Here is a 16,245-nt window from a genome sequence, read left to right as displayed (position 1 = left end):
CAGTTGGCTGTGGGAAACAGAAAGTAGTGTATGTGAATTTTAGCATTATGTCAACCTATGCTGGAATTATGTTCAGTGATGTCTACATTGTTAATAAGGTTGAGGCTCTTCTACAGGAACTGGAATGAAGTAGTACACAAACTGGAATGAATTAGAAACATTATTTTATGTTTTAGATTTGTACTTAATGTTTAAACATAAAACAATAAAAACATTGCTAAAAAGCAGCTAGCAAGATCAGCAGGAACATTTTGGGTCAAAACAATATTGAAATTCAGAGCTTGGAATGCAATAATTAAAAACGCAAACGCTGAAGTTCAAAAAGTTAAAGCTGTTACCGGGGTGGGGGGAGAGAAGTGGCGGCATTTTGCACACCTCATCCATCACTGTAGGGTAAATTGTAATGAGAATCAGTGCTCCCTATTAAGCACAATTGAACCTGACCTTATTATGGGCAGTGTGGTTTTATGCTATCAGTTGTTGCCAGCTTAGAGACAAAACTCCTGTGTTGATTTGTCCTAACTCCACAGATCATGTGACTAACCTTTGACCTTGTGTTTTTTCTCTCTCTCGCCCTGTTTCAGAGACGTAGAGGCTCGGGTGTTTTCTGTGCCAATTGTCTGACCACAAAGACCTCTCTCTGGCGAAAGAATGCAAATGGAGGATATGTATGCAACGCGTGTGGTCTCTACCAGAAGCTTCACTCGGTAGGAAGACCTTTCTCGTTTTATACAGGAAAAGTTTTAGGCAGCAAGGCTGAAGTTGGGCAGCTGCGGTTAATTTCCTAACTGCGTTTCCCCCCCTCCTCCTTCCCAACGTGGCCACTCTGGGATCAGATGTAATTCATTATGGAACATGCTGATACACCATGGAGATGAGTCTATGTTGGAGATTACCAATGAGGCATTAATTATTTTGATTAAAAAAAATGGGACCGTTTCCTCCTCCCACCCAAGAAGTTCACGTTAATATGTTACAACAGAACTTGTCAGGATCCCCTCATGTTGACCATGAAGGGAAGGTTTGTAGCTCAGTGGCAGAGTACATGCTTTGCATGAAGAATCTGGGCCTCTCCACATAGGACTGGAAAAGCCTCCCATTGGAAAGCAGCTGCCAGTCAGTGTAGACAATATTGAGCTAAATGGACCAATGGTCTGATAGATGGAAAGCAGCCATGTATCCCTTGTAACACCTAGTTTTGGCCTAATTTCAAAACTCAGCTTCAGGGAAATATTTTTGTTCCCCACAATGTGTGATCAAGGGACATTCTGCCGTTTCAATGAACAGACTACCCTTCCCTCTTTCCTTCTTGATACACTACAGATCAATGCTTCCTGGATTAATTAACCATGGTTTCTCATTATATCTGAAGTGGGAAACTATGGTTACCAGTATCACAGGTTCTTAAACCAACTTCAAAATGTGGTTTAGGATCCTGGCTTGTTCTAATTGGGGGTAACCATAGTTTCACAATTTGAATGTAACAGAAAACTATGATTAAGTGATCCAGGAAGTGTGTTGCACCAAGAAGGGCGTGTGAAGACAAGTGCATGGACACAAAGTTTGTGCATGTCTTGGCTTAACCTGGCCATTGAACATTGACCATACCAGATTTTAGGCAGAATTCAATGGCCTATATAAGAGTATTCCCTTTTTTAAAAAAAATACTTCTTATAATGTACATGTATTTTAATGATAGTTTTTACCCTGGCTTTTGGTATGAAATAGTAAGTATGTTAATAGCTACAATAATCTCTCTTCTCCTTTTTTTTTTAGATTTTTTTAAACATTAAAATTAAAAAAGCTTTCATAAGCGATCCTAATAAATGTATGTTGGCAACATTGCTAATTGGTTTTAAGTTGTAAAACCTTTATTTCATTAGCACAGGGCTAAGATAACACCATTTTTGTGGCAGTATTGGAACATAATAGTGAGATGTCATTTGATGTATGTTGATGTTAATGAGTTTAATTTAACACTGCCCAATCAAACGCCAAAGATATAATTAAACCTTAACCTGCTAGGCTGTGACAGACAGAAAAACACTGAACCAAAAGTGGGCGTTTAGAGGTTTCTTCTCTATTTTATTATTATATTAATATATTAACACAAGGAAATACTGACTCCTCAGTTACCCAATTTAATTTGGATTAATTTGGCATGAACGGTAGGAAATAAGGATAGAGCTCACTTTTAGAAATAGTTTGCAAATGAATTTGCATTCAAAGATTTGAATTTGGATTCTCCCCCTTTTAACAACTTGTCATCATACAGGGCGACCAAGGCTGTTTCCGTGCCAAAACCAGGCAGGAAACCCGACTGAAATGGATCCAGATAATCGGTCTCATCCAAGAGTGTCTGGAGCTGGCCTGCCACCACTCGTTCAAGGACCTTGCCCAGGAATAGAACATTTGACCTATATACTGGCCTATAGTTATTAAGATTTTCTGGGTCCAAGGAGGGTCTCTTCAGGAGTGGTCTCACTACTGCCTCTTTCAGGCAGCCAGGGACCACCCCCTCTCACAGAAAGGCATTAATCACTTCCCTGGCCCAGCCAGCTGTTCCATCCCTGCTAGCTTTTATTAGCCAAGAAGGGCAAGAGTCCAGCACAGAAGTGGTTGCATGAACCTGTCCAAGCACCTTGTCAACATCCTCAAGCTGTACCAACTGAAACTCATCCAAGAAATCGGGACAAGGCTGTGCTCTGGATACCCCACTTGATTCATCTGCTATAACACTGGAGTCTAAGTCCTGGTGGATGCTAAAGATTTTATCCTGGAAGTGCCTAGCAAATTCTTTACAGTGGGCCTCAGATGGTTCTACCATGTCCTTGAGGCCAGCAGTCCCCGGACTATTATGAAGAGCTCCGCTGGGCGGCAGAGTGATGATTCGATAGTGGCAGCAAAATATTGTTTTTTTGCTGCCCTTACTGCCCCTAAATACAGCTTACCATCGGCACTTACCAGTGTATAATTGCATCCACCAAGAGTTTGTCTCCATCTGCACTCAAGCTGTCTCCCGTATTGTTTCATCGCTCTCAGCTCTGGGGTATACCATGGAGCCATATGAGCCATATGAGCTCTACATAGGAGAGGGAGCTCACAGGAGCAATCATGTCAACTGCCTGGGTCATTTCTGTATTCCACAGTTCAACCAGGGTTTCGACAGGAGCGCCAGCCCTATCAGCTAGAAAACTCCCCAGAGCCCTTTGGAAACCATCCAGATCCATTAGTCTCTGTGGGCGGACCAACTTAATAGGTCCCCCACCCTTGCAGAGGGGAAAAGCTGCTGTAAGTCTAAACTTCTGCAAGCAGTGGTCTGTCCATGACAGAGGAACTGATGTAAGCCCCCCACACACACACATTCAGATCAACATTTCCACATCCAGTTGCAAAAACCAAGTCTAGAGTATGCCCTGCTACGTGTGTTGGGCCAGTGGCATATTGGGACAGTTGCATGGTTGTCATGAAGACCAAGAAATCCTGAGCCACCCCGGATAAGGTGGCCTTGGCATGGATGTTGACATCCCGCAGAACCAACAGTCTGGGGGATCTCAACAGTACACCCGAGACCACCTCCGTCAGCTCAGCTAGGGAGTCTGTTGGGCAGCAGGGTGGGCGGTACACCAACAGAATCCCCAGTCTGTCCCACTGACCCAGCATAAGGTGCAAACACTCCAGACCAGTAGTCACATGGACAGGGTGCTTGCAGAGGAAGATGTAGCTCCTATAGACCACAGCAACCCACCTCCCTGATCCTCAGGTCTACCCTCATGCTGAACCAGGTACCCAGGGGGACATAGCTGGGAGAGACTGACTCCCCCCTGCTCACCCACCCAGGTCTCGGTTATACATGCCAGATCGGCTGCCTCATCCACAATTAAATCATGAATGAGGGAGATCTTATTATGCACCGATCTGGCGTTTAGGTGCAGCATCCGGAGATCTGAGAGCTGGCTGATAGGGCAACCAACAAACCTGCGGGTGTGGGGAGGACCGGAACAAGGCACAGTCATTAACTGCCTGGGCCGCGTTCCCCTTACCTGGCAAGTCCTCCTCACAACACCATATCTCCCTCTACCCGTCACTACACTAACTGGGGGCCCCTCAAGTCTCCCCACTTGGCTCTGAGTCCTCTCTCCCAGACACATGACTCAAGACCCACAAAAAGCCAGGCAATCTGCAAAGCAGGAGCCACCTCAGCCAGCCAGCTTATGTATCCCCTCCAGGGAAGAGACAGGTGGATGATACAGCAACAGCTGGCTGAGTACCTGGGGGCCTGGTCCTGCAAGGCATGACACCTACAGAGCAGAAGTCCAACAGGGAGAGGGCAGTAGTGGTAGCTGAGCAGCAACAGCAAGCAAGCAGGCAGGCAAGCAGCAGCAGCAGCAGCAGCAGCAGCAAATGACTCTCCTTCTTCCCTGGGCAATAGTGGTCCCCTTCCTCCTGCAGGCACTTAGGTTCATCCATTTCAATGCATCTGCTCTGATTGGGACTTAGTTGAATACAACCCATTGTCCCTAGAGTTTTCCCTTCCTTTTCATAACCCATATGAGTGCATGGTACTATAAGGGATAAATGTGCCCCTGATGGCCTCAGTATTCAAAGTAATGATCAGCTTTTGCTGCCATACTCTTTACTGTGTCCCCTAGAGCACAACAGGAGTCATTTAGAACTGAACTAGCATCGAAGCAGCAATTGACAAAAATTAAAAGCAGTGGAGGGTTTGGCATGTACTTCCACAGTGGATTTATTCCTATCGTAATCTTCCTGCTCCATCGTCATCACACACACTGTCCTTTCTAAGTTCCGTTTCATTGTGATATTAGAAAGTGCCAGAACCGAAGGGTAGTTGAGCAGGCATACGTTTGTTTATTACATTTTCGTCCTTCCTTTCTTCTACAACATAACTGAAGACATGTATGTAGGATTGCCCTCAGACCTGCTTCAGCAAAGTTGCTACATTATGCGCCTTCAAACCATGCCGGTGGGTGGGTGGATGGTATGTTCATATATCTCATGCTGTTTTTTTATGTGTCATTGTAACTACAGACATTAATTGGCACCCCTAGTATCCACGTAATGAATTAGAGCCCTATTCTGTTGTCACTTGCTGTGCTCACACATCATGCTAAAGCATCAAACTTCAAACCATGGATTATGAAGCTAGCTTAGTAAACCAGAGTGTGTTGTAATCCAGGATCCCTGGTTTGCACACAGAACAAGCTGATGTTCTTTGAAAATGAAACTGATATCTGGCCATGTGGGAGGAGGATGGGGTGGAGCACAAGTCCTGTGCTTTGCTTGGGTTCACAGTATTTTATACATGTGGCACTAAACCAACGTTCCCCAAATTCGGGTCACAAGATATTATTGGCCTACAACCTCCATCATCCCTGACCACTGGCCCTATTGGCTGGGGATGCCCAGATGAAATTACAGTCACTTCCAAATTGGGAGAGGGCCCCTAGCTCAGTGCAAGAATATATGCCTTGCACACCAAACTCTGTATCAGGTAGGGATGTATGGATCAGCCTACTTCTGTGACATTTTGCATGCGCTTATTATAAGGCCATTCTGATCCTGATTGATTGATTGATTGATTGTACTTACATACTGCCCCATAGCTGAAGCTCTCTGGGCGGTTTACAGTAACTAAAAACATTAAAACAAATATACAAATTTAAAAACATCTTTTAAAAACAATTTAAAACACGATTTAAAACAATTTTAAAACACATGCTAAAATGCCTGGGAGAAGAGAAAAGTCTTGACCTGGCACCGAAAAGATAACAGTGTTGGCTCCAGGCGCACCTCATCACCAATCTCATTCCATAATTTGGGGGTCACCACTGAGAAGGCCCTCTCCCTTGTTGCCAGACTCCCAGCTTCCCTCAGAGGAGGCACCCACAGGAGTGCCTTTGATCGTGAACGTACTGTACGGGTGGGTTCGTATCGGGAGAGGCGTTCCATCAGGTATTGTGGTCCCAAGCCGTGTAAGGCTTTATAGGTCAAAACCAGCACCTTGAATCGAGCTCGGAAACATACAGGCAGCCAATGCAAGCAGGCCAGAATTGGTTTTATATGTTCAGACCGTCTGGTCCCTGTTACCAATCTGGCCGCTGCATTTTGCACAAGCTGCAGTTTCCGAACCATCTTCAAAGGCAGCCCCACGTAGAGTGCATTGAAGTAATCTAATTTGGAGGTTACCAGAGCATGGACAACTGTCCAGATAGCGACGTGGTTGGGCCATCAACCAAAGTTGGTAGAATACACTCTGTGCCAACGAGGCTACCTGAGCCTCAAGTGACAGAGATGGTTCTAGGAGAACCCCCAAGCTACAAACCTGCTCCTTCAGGGGGAGTGCAACCTCATCCAGGACAGGTTGGACATCCACCATCCAGTCAGAAGAACCACCCACTAGCAGCATCTCAGTCTTGTCTGGATTGAGCCTCAGTTTATTAGCCCTCATCCAGTCCATTGTCACAGCCAGGCACCGCTTCAGCACATTGACAGCCTCACCTGAAGAAGATGAAATAGAGCTGCGTGTCATCAGCATACTGATGGCAACGCACTCCAAAGCTCCGGAGGACTGCACCCAACGGTTTCATGTAGATGTTGAAGAGCATGGGGGACAGAACTGACCCCTGCAGAACCCCATACTGGAGAGTCCAGGGTGCCGAGCAATGTTCCCCAAGCACCACCTTCTTAAGCCGACCTGCCAAGTATGAGCAGAACCACTGCAATGCAGTACCTCCCACTCCCAACTCAGCCAGTCTTCCCAGAAGGATACCACGGTTGATGGTATTGAAAGCCATTGAGAGACTGGGCCGTTTTTTTGAAAGCACAGAAAAGTTGCATTTAAATTGATATATTTTATATACAATTTGTATGCATTTCCTCCTACAATATGCATTCTTGTATGATTTTCACTGCATTTTCCTTAAAATGCACATTTTTCATAAAATACACATTTTGTGTGCATTTTTTTTAAAAAATGTAATATATTTTTATTTTACAAAAAAAAAAGTACAAAGAATTTCCCCCAAATTGTACAAAGAATACAAAATTGTATATTATCAAACAAAAAGAAAAGAAAAAAAGAAACAAAATGAAATACTTGCGTATTTAAACATTCCAAATATAATGACCAATATAGACATTTAAATAATCAATAAACAGATACATCCATTAATGTTTCATCACATCACATAATTTTGTAACTTGAACTGAACTCTCATGTATACATTATATATCATATTCTTTCCTTTTTCCAAAATAAGAATACACTATTTAATTATTGCATTTATATCCCACCTTTTCTCCAAGAAGCTCAAGATACATAGATACATAGCTATCCCCCTCCTCATTTACATAGCTCTCCCCTTCCTCCCCACAACAACCCTGTGAGATAGGTGAGACTGAGAGACAGTGACTAGCTCAGGGTCATTCAGTGAGCTTCATGACTGAGTGGGGATTTGAACCCTAGTCTCTTAGGTCCTAGACCAACACTCTAACCACTACACTACACTGGCTTTATCAGTTCACTACCCTGAACATCATTTGGTACTCACAATACACCCAACATTGTAAGAGGTCCACTTGTTCTTGAACTTTATTAGCCCAGTACATCATGAGAGGTACCCACCTTTCTATAAAGTGATTATCTTTTTGTTGCCCCTCTCTGGTCCTAACAATATTCGTTAATTTCAGCCTTGAAATATTCTTCCACAGCTTTCCTGTCCAGTGATCTTCTTCCAGTGTGAAGTGATTGTGAGCTTGCAGCTGTTAACAAATAGATCATCATCTCTGTATCTTTCAGTACCTGATTTTCTATATATCCTAGAAGTACTGGCAGGTAGAAAATAACACATCATGTTTTATATTTCAGATAAAACGTCTGCCCAGAGAGATTTTATTTGGGGGCATGACAAAAATATTTGGATAATAGTGTATCTGTGTGTGTATTCCTGCACCTCAAACATTCATTATTACTTGTTGGGTATATTTGGTTCAATCTAGCAGGGGTTAGACACCACCTGAACAAAGGTTTATAGAAATTTTCTTTCAACATCACACTCATTGTTTGCCTTTTTTTTTTCTGCACAAAATTTGGATGCGGGGTTGCTAGGGGCTACAAGAGCAGGAGGAAACAACAAAATTCCCCTCCCATCCTTGGTTAACCTGAATCAAAAACTCTTCCATCAGTGTGAGGGCACATACTAGATTACACGCCCTTTTCTGTATTACGTGATTTATTTCAACAACAAAAAATCTTGCACATTGAAGATCATAAAACAGCACAGTTTCCTCAAATACCAACCCATGTATTCAAAACTATTAGAAATGAATACTTGATTTGAAACGTCATGTTATCATATATTCCTGATAATGAAACCCACCAGTAAGATACAGAAAAACCAAACAATGCAGCAATATCCATGGAAAAAAGCAATTTAACGAAAAATATGTAAAACAGTTTTAAAGTACTCCTGGTAAAAGAGAGCTGAGTGTTCAGCTTGCTTGCCTGAAGTTTGGGGCCTGATCATCATAATCATTTTTTCCTGTCCTGCATTTGCTCTTGACCCATTGAGGAAGCCACATTCAACCACTGCTATTGTGCTGAAGTAAAAGTTTTCACGTCTTATTCAATGCCTAAATCATAGTTAATATTTGTTTAGATTTAGATTTCTAATAGAATAAAGCTTAAGTAACAGCTATAGCCAAGTAGCAATTAATGACACAAATTATTTGATTTTAGGGAAAGAAAGTGGTGGTGGTGGTGGAGGAGCCAGATCAAATGAACAGATACTGTAGCTCTGTAAAGGGGAACATGATAACAAAGCCCACTTGGTTCACATACTGTCTACTTTAATGGGGTGTTTAAGTGACTTAAGGTGGGTCATGTTTAATTGGATGTTTAAATGACTTAAGGTGCTTAAAAGAGAGAGAAAAGATAGGAGGGAGAGGATAGAGGGTAATTATCCTGGTCCAATAAACCATAGTTTATCCGTTCAGCAATGAGCTGTGTGTTTCCTCTCCACCTCATATGTGGCTTCAACAAATCTATCTTGGTTTCTTAAACCACAGTTTCCTGTGACATCCACCAACTGGGATATCAACCCAAGGTCTCAAGACCTGTATTTTAAAGCATCTTCAGGCAATATGGAAGTCATTAGGAATTTTGTGCACTCGGGACTCTTGAAGGTATCCTGTGACATAAAAACTTGTTAGGGTAGGGAGATCTGATACTGGCTAAAGCACTATGATACCAGCTATAGCAATTCAAAGGGGCATTACTTGACACATTTTTAAGTATTATTTAAAATTAAGGAGTCAGCTTTCAGTGCTTGCCTGACATTGTGCCTTCTTCATTTGAGGAAGCCATTCCTTAAAACGGTTCCCCTGAAATGACTTGATGGGGTTCAGCTCTTAACTATAACTAGGGATTTGCATGAGCAGTTCTGCAAAGCTTTGTGTAGTGTTGCTCTTTTATTTATGATGCTATTGTGTTTTATATGCAGACTCCGAGGCCTTTAAACATCATTAAGCAGAACAACGGTGAGCAGATCATTAGAAGACGGACGAGAAAGCGCCTTAACCCGGAGGCACTTCAGGCTGAGCAGCTAAACAAACAGCAGAGAGGAAACATTGAGGAACAAGTCAACGGCAGCCCATTAGATAGGAGGTCAGAGGATCATTTAACAGAAGGTCACCAGAGAGAAATCCAGCTTCCCAGCCTGAGTAAATATGAAGCCCAGGGTTCATTGACTAAAAGCCATTCTGCTCCGCAGTCAATATTGGTCAGCCAAACTCTGGATATTCACAAAAGGATGCAACCTTTGCACATTCAGATAAAAAGTCCTCAGGAAAGTACCGGAGACCTAGGCAATAGTTCCTCTATATCAGAAGGAAAAGGAAGCTCAGAGAGAGGCAGTCCAATAGAGAAATACATGAGACCTGCTAAGCACCCAAACTATTCGCCACCTGGAAGTCCCATTGAAAAATACCAGTACCCCCTCTTTGGGCTTCCATTTGTCCACAACGACTTTCAAAGTGAAGCTGACTGGTTGAGATTCTGGAGTAAATATAAGCTGTCCGTTCCCGGGAATCCACACTACTTGAGTCATGTGCCTGGCCTACCAAATCCTTGCCAAAACTATGTGCCTTATCCCACCTTTAATCTGCCTCCTCATTTTTCAGCTGTCGGATCCGACAATGACATTCCTCTAGATTTGGCGATAAAACATTCCAGACCCGGGCCAACTGCAAACGGTGCCTCCAAGGAGAAAGTCAAGGCACCGCCAATGGTCAAAAATGAAGGTCCCTTGAATGTAGTTAAAACGGAGAAAGTTGACCGAAGTACTCAAGATGAACTGTCAACCAAGTGTGTGCACTGTGGCATTGTCTTTCTGGATGAAGTGATGTATGCCTTGCATATGAGTTGCCATGGTGACAGTGGACCTTTTCAGTGCAGCATATGCCAATACTTTTGCACGGACAAGTATGACTTCACAACTCACATCCAGAGGGGCCTACATAGGAACAATGCACAAGCTGAAACGAATGGCAAATCTAAAGAGTAAAAATGAATAAAATAAAATAAACCTTAGCACTTAGCACAATTAAACAGAAATAGGTTTCCTTGATGGGAATTCAATAGCTTGTAATGTCTTATTAAGCACTTCATATAGCAAGCATGCCTTATCCAGTATACAATCCTTCATTTTTTTCTTTCCTCCTTTTCCTTCCTTTAAACAAACAAAGTTACAAAGAAGGAAAAGTAAAATGGATGGCAGCTGGAATGGGGGAGGGGGTTTAAGGGATAATCACTCGGGACCCGTCCACCAAAACTATACAGAAGACACTATATCAGGGCAAGTATCTTTGGGGGTGGGGAGGAACCCTAATCAGATAACTAATACTTTTTGTTCTTGTACAAGAAACGTAGCTGGCTAGTATGCAAAGATGTATAATGCTGGAGCAGGTGTACAGTAATATATGCACACTGTATAGCGAAATGGACTTGTTAAATAAACGGATGTCCAGAAATCTAGTAGTATTTTTTTTTCATTTGGGTTCACTTTGGCCTTATTGGAACATCCAACAGCATTCATCATTTCTACAATCTGGAGGCAGTAGTTTTCTCCAGATGTCACTCACGCTAAACCAGCTGGTAGCTACTATTTTGATGGCTATACCTTGCACTCTACAAAAGTACACCCCAGTCTCTCAAGTCTAGAGCGACAGTAGGTTGAATAGGTACCTTCAGACTCAGGAACAATCATTATGAGCATTCAAAACCATGAACGCCACAATGTAATGTTCCTTCCCTCTCAATCTGAAAACAATTAAAAAAAAATATCTCAGGAAATATGAAAGTCAAATGAGTCAGGTCTCAGAAGAAGAAAAAATGTAGGCAACTCCTTCTTTCCAACCTGCCTCATAAGCTTCAAAGGATATGTGAAGACCCTTTAAATGACAATTGTGCTGGTCTTCATAAAATTCAAGCTCAAAACAGGCCCTGGGTTGCATACTACATCTCAGGAGATTCTGTTACATGCTTTGGCCAAAATATAGGTTTAGGAGTAGCATTCTGTAGAAAAGTACTCTGCCTGACAATGTGTCTCTTATATGGAACCTCCTTTACAAACTTGATGTGCATAGTATTCATGTTTTGCATTAGCTCTTCTTTCTAAATTTTGCTTCAGGGTAGAGTGCATGACTCGCTTTTCCAAAGGCCTTTGGTTATTTATATGTAGTGGTCAGTCCCTTCACTAGACATAGCGCCAGCTTTTGCTGGGCGTTGTTGTTTTTAAAACTTTAAAGAAAACGGGGAGGGGGGAAGCTTTTGTAAAACTAGTCCATGAAGGGAAAGCTCCTCAGCATAACTGCTCAGGGAAATAGGTCTAAATAACTCAATATTCAATCATTGCTTCAAGGTGCTGTTAGCCAAGCCTACATAAGATGCTACAAGGATCTACAAAGGACGGACTTCAATTCATTTGCACGATCTCGGCCCAGCCAGTAGTTATTATTTTTTACGAAGGGATATACAAAGAGATATTACAAGCTACTGGATGCACTGTCAGATTAACTTATTTCATTTAAGAAGTTGGGAGAACAAATAGGGAAAAAAACTTATTTTTCTAGTAAATATTAATGTATTACATTTCAAATAATGGTGCCTGACATATTGAATAATTATTTTCTACAGTGTACGTATGCAACAAAGATATTCCATCATGCATAAGATTCAGCGCTGGCTCAGCCTCGCTCTGTTTACATTTGCAAATGTAGCAAACAAGGTAATGAAGCAACTTTCTATTGCAGTAGGTCTCTTATTTGTGTGTGTGTGTATGTGTGTGTGCGCGTGTTTGCATTAAAATTGTAAACTAACATGAAATGAATGGACTTTGTTGATATTAATGATATGCAGGGGAGAAGAAGATGAAAAAGAAGGAGGAGGAGGAAATGGAAAGAAGGAAATATGAAAATATTTTTATGCCTACTTAGGAGGAAGCGAAAGGGTAGCACGATTCATTCCAAGTACTTTTTGTATTCTTAAGCTCTTAACTCACATTGTTATGCTTAAAATGATAAACATATATCCTCTTTTTATTGCTTTGTCTATGTTTCAGATGAAACATTTCAGAGATTATGTCGAGAGGTGCCATATGACTCCTTGGCACGGAAGGTTTTTATTGCATTCTGTAGTTGCATTGCACTCCCATTTTTACCATATTACACAGTCGCTTCGTTGTTTTTGTTGCGTTGGGGCTTTACTTCTTTATTTCGCATTGCAGACTCTTTAGTCCCTTGAGGTTGTGGAGTACAACTGGTTCCTGAATGTTGCTGCGAATGAGGTTTTAAATCATCTGTCTGATATCCCATTGCCCATCCCTTTTCTACGCTCTTTGTTTTCTTAAATGTTCTAGGAAATTGGGAAGGGCTGTAGCTCCGTGGTAGAGCAACTCCTTTGTACACAGGAAAGCCTGAGGTTGAGTCCCAGGTATCTCAAGGTAGGGCTGTGAGAACCCCCCATCTGAAACCCTGGAGAGCCACCGCCAGCCAGTGAGTAGACAGCTTCCTATGTCCTCATCAAGATTTTCCCAGTTCGGAAAGGTATGTTAAAGGGCCATTTTCTGATCCAACTGACATGCTGCCTACCACAAATGCTCATGTAATTAAAACTAACATTTAACGTGGGTCGGATGCATCATTTTCTGATCTAGAAAATGAGCATTTAAAATAAAATAAATGTGACCAGAGCTGCGAAAAGAGAGAGAGGGTAACGGAGGCTGCAATCCTAAACACTCTTACTAGGGAGTAAAACAATGGAACATACTGCTGTGCATACAATCATACCACATAGTGCCATCACAAAAGGCAAGGAAGCCAGGCAGAATACACATGAAGGGCTACAATCCGAATGCTCCAATAAACCTCCCTGTACGCAGAAAACTAGAGGGTCAGGAAAATGGATTCTAGCCCAGCTTTCTCCCTGACATGCTGTTTTTCTAAATGTAGGAAGCATTTTGTGTTTGAAAACGTTCAAACATGCACTTCTCCCACCACCATTCTGAGAAGGCTCAAACCCCAAAGCACTGCTACCATATGATTCTTCTCTCCTATAAGAGACTAGAAAGGTTCAGACGCTTTCCCATGTGTTGAAAAAATAAATTGGGATTAGCCGTGCCCACAGTTCACTGACTAGCTACTTTCCCACAGTCTGCATTTGGCAAGTGTGTCAAGGAGCTTTATGCTTGTACTGATATAGGACTCCTTCCCCCAAGGGGGTGGGAACCCCGGCCCTTCGCACACTGGCTGAACACGGGGCAGTGAGGGTGTCACTGCAAGGAGGGCAGGGCTAACTTGTGCGGTATCATAACCCTCCCCCTTCTTATAGGTTCTTTCAAGCCCTTATTAAAATATCTGGATGTATCCAGTTCTGGTTTCTTGTACTGCAAAGTCCTGTTACAGTCTCTGTAGCCCAAGACATGATGGTACTTCAGGGAGAAAATGAATAGCGCCTTGTCCTTACCACTAACTGAGATGAAATACAACCCACCAGGACATTCTGCTGCACACTGCTGTGCTTTTTTTTCAATGAGGAAGCTGTAGACCTCCCATTGGATTGTGATGTTTAGGTTAAATCTCTCCCTCAGTTTTCTACCCTGAAAGGCACGTAAGATTCACTCCCATTCATAGAATCATAGAATAGTAGAGTTGGAAGGGGCCCATAAGGCCATTGAGTCCATCCCCCATTGATGACTGCCTCCATTGGGTTTCTGCTAGGGCTGCCTCTGTACTTTTTCTAGATCTTTTTTCCTCCTTTGCTGGAGAGGGGGATATAAGAGAGCATCTCGAAATGTCATCATTTATGGGATCAGCAAAATTCACCAATGGAAGTCTTGCCTACAGAATGATGTCATGTTCCCAAGAGAACCCTTTAAATGTATAGCTCTGGATTGACTCTAGAATGCTCATAGCTGTTCTGTGTTTTACGACACATGGGGTATTTTGTTTTGCTTTCTCTATTTGTGCTTTCCATCTCCACCCCAATTTTCATAATGCATGTTCATTTCTACTCACAAACATGTTCCTGGTGTATTTCTTATGCAAACAATTCTTCAGGCAGCAAAAAGATGTCTGTTACATCTAAACTTGAATAATAAAGTTTTACCACCAGTTATAAAAAAAACCCAAAAAGTTTGGAGTCTTCTTTTATGGGGCAGATGCCAAAATTGATGGAATGTGGAGAAGACAATAAGAATCTGGCCTTTAACCTGAACTGGACCAACAACCAAAAAGGTGGTTGTGTAACAACAATGTTTGCTGAACAATCTCCCACACCATCCCTGGCCACCATGTTGTCTGGGTCTGAAGGGAGTTGAAGTTCGCCACCTCTGTTTTAATATTGTTTTCCACTTGGTTTTCAATAGGAACATGGCCCTACTTTGCACCAAATCCTTGAAGTTATTTTATATATATTATTTTGTTACCTCTTCCTTCCCTCGTGGAAACAAGGTGACATATATGGGCTTCCCACAGATACTCTCCTATTCAGGAGGTGACTAGACCCAGACCTACTGATATGCAACACATTTGCTGCATCATTTGCCCTCTGACCATGCCCCAGGCCTCTTTCATACTTACACGTGCAAGGAGAGGACTATATGAACAACTCGCACATCCTTCCTCAGCTGCCTTTTAGTTACATTTCCATCCTGGCCTTCCTCTGTGTTGCTCAAGGTGATGTAAACCCATCAACCCAAGCCAGCATGTCCAAGAGTCAAGTGTGATGGGAGCTGTAGCCCAACAACATCTGCAGGGCCATCGGTTCTGTACCTCTGGTGTACGGGATTCACTGCCACTATTTTACCTTCACAGCAACCCTGAATGATAATTTCACCAAAGATACAATGACTGCACCAAGCTCACCAGTGAGCTTCATGGCTGAACAGAGACTGAGCCCACCTCTCCTCCACTGTAATCTGATGCTTTGTCCACACTGGCTTATTTATTTAAAACAGAGGATAGGGAAACTGTACCCTGCAAATGTTGGACTTTGGTGTAATCATCCAGGGTCTCAGGGAGTCTTAGACCTCTTACTTTTTTAGCAGCAGGGTCCCTATGTCTCCAGCATCCTGTAAGCCATTCAGCATTAAAAGGGAGAGTGTAAGCCACTGAGAAGAGTCTCCTAACATGCTTCCTTGTCCTTTCCTGCTGTTGGAACCAATCAGAGTGAAAGGAGGTGAGTCAGCCACTGAGAAGACTCTTCTCAGTAGCTAACACTCCCCTTTCATGCTCATTGGCTCCTTGGAACATCTGTTGTGGTGGGTAAAGGCATTATCAAGGCTCTCATTCTCAATCCAGCAGCAAAAAAAAAAAAAGAGGGAGGGGAGGGGGCATGGCTGTGACTATCATGAAGGAACCCCGCACTTCTGAATTTGCCACTCCACTACTGGTTGGACTCTTAATTCCTATTGGCTCCAGCCAGCATGGCCAATCATCAAGAGTGTGGTAGTTCATCCACGGCCGGAGAACCCCAGATTCCCCAATCCTTATTGAATTCTTTTTTACCACATTCTTATGGCAGTAAAAAGGCTCCCAGTGTTGCTTGCAAAGATCAGAAATGACAAAACACCCACTCCCACAAAAATGTACTGGGGAGAGAAGGTTAATTAAAAAAAAAACACTCAAGACATTTGTTCTTCATTACAAATTCAACAGGCAGTGATT

General features: G+C 42.6%; 1 protein-coding gene across 9 annotated transcripts in view; it reads left to right on the top strand.

Annotated features, from left to right (window-relative positions):
* TRPS1 (transcriptional repressor GATA binding 1) overlaps positions 1-14,673 on the top strand; it is a 302,076-nt gene extending 287,403 nt beyond the window's left edge. For 8 of the 9 annotated variants that reach the window (XM_061605416.1, XM_061605406.1, XM_061605424.1 and 5 more), the window contains 2 exons: positions 585-707; positions 9,525-14,673. In XM_061605416.1, coding sequence (XP_061461400.1) covers positions 585-707; positions 9,525-10,586 — 1,185 coding nt within the window. In that variant the 3' untranslated portion in view covers positions 10,587-14,673. Of the gene's footprint in view, positions 1-584; positions 708-7,734; positions 7,859-9,524 lie in introns of all 9 variants that reach the window. The other variant, XM_061605434.1, reaches the window with a different exon arrangement.
* The last annotated feature ends 1,572 nt before the right edge of the window (positions 14,674-16,245 follow it).

Source organism: Rhineura floridana, chromosome 1 (assembly GCF_030035675.1).
Source record: "Rhineura floridana isolate rRhiFlo1 chromosome 1, rRhiFlo1.hap2, whole genome shotgun sequence".
NCBI lineage: Eukaryota > Metazoa > Chordata > Lepidosauria > Squamata > Rhineuridae > Rhineura > Rhineura floridana.
Note: the sequence above shows the minus strand (reverse complement) of the source record. Positions and strands in the feature narration are given on the sequence as shown.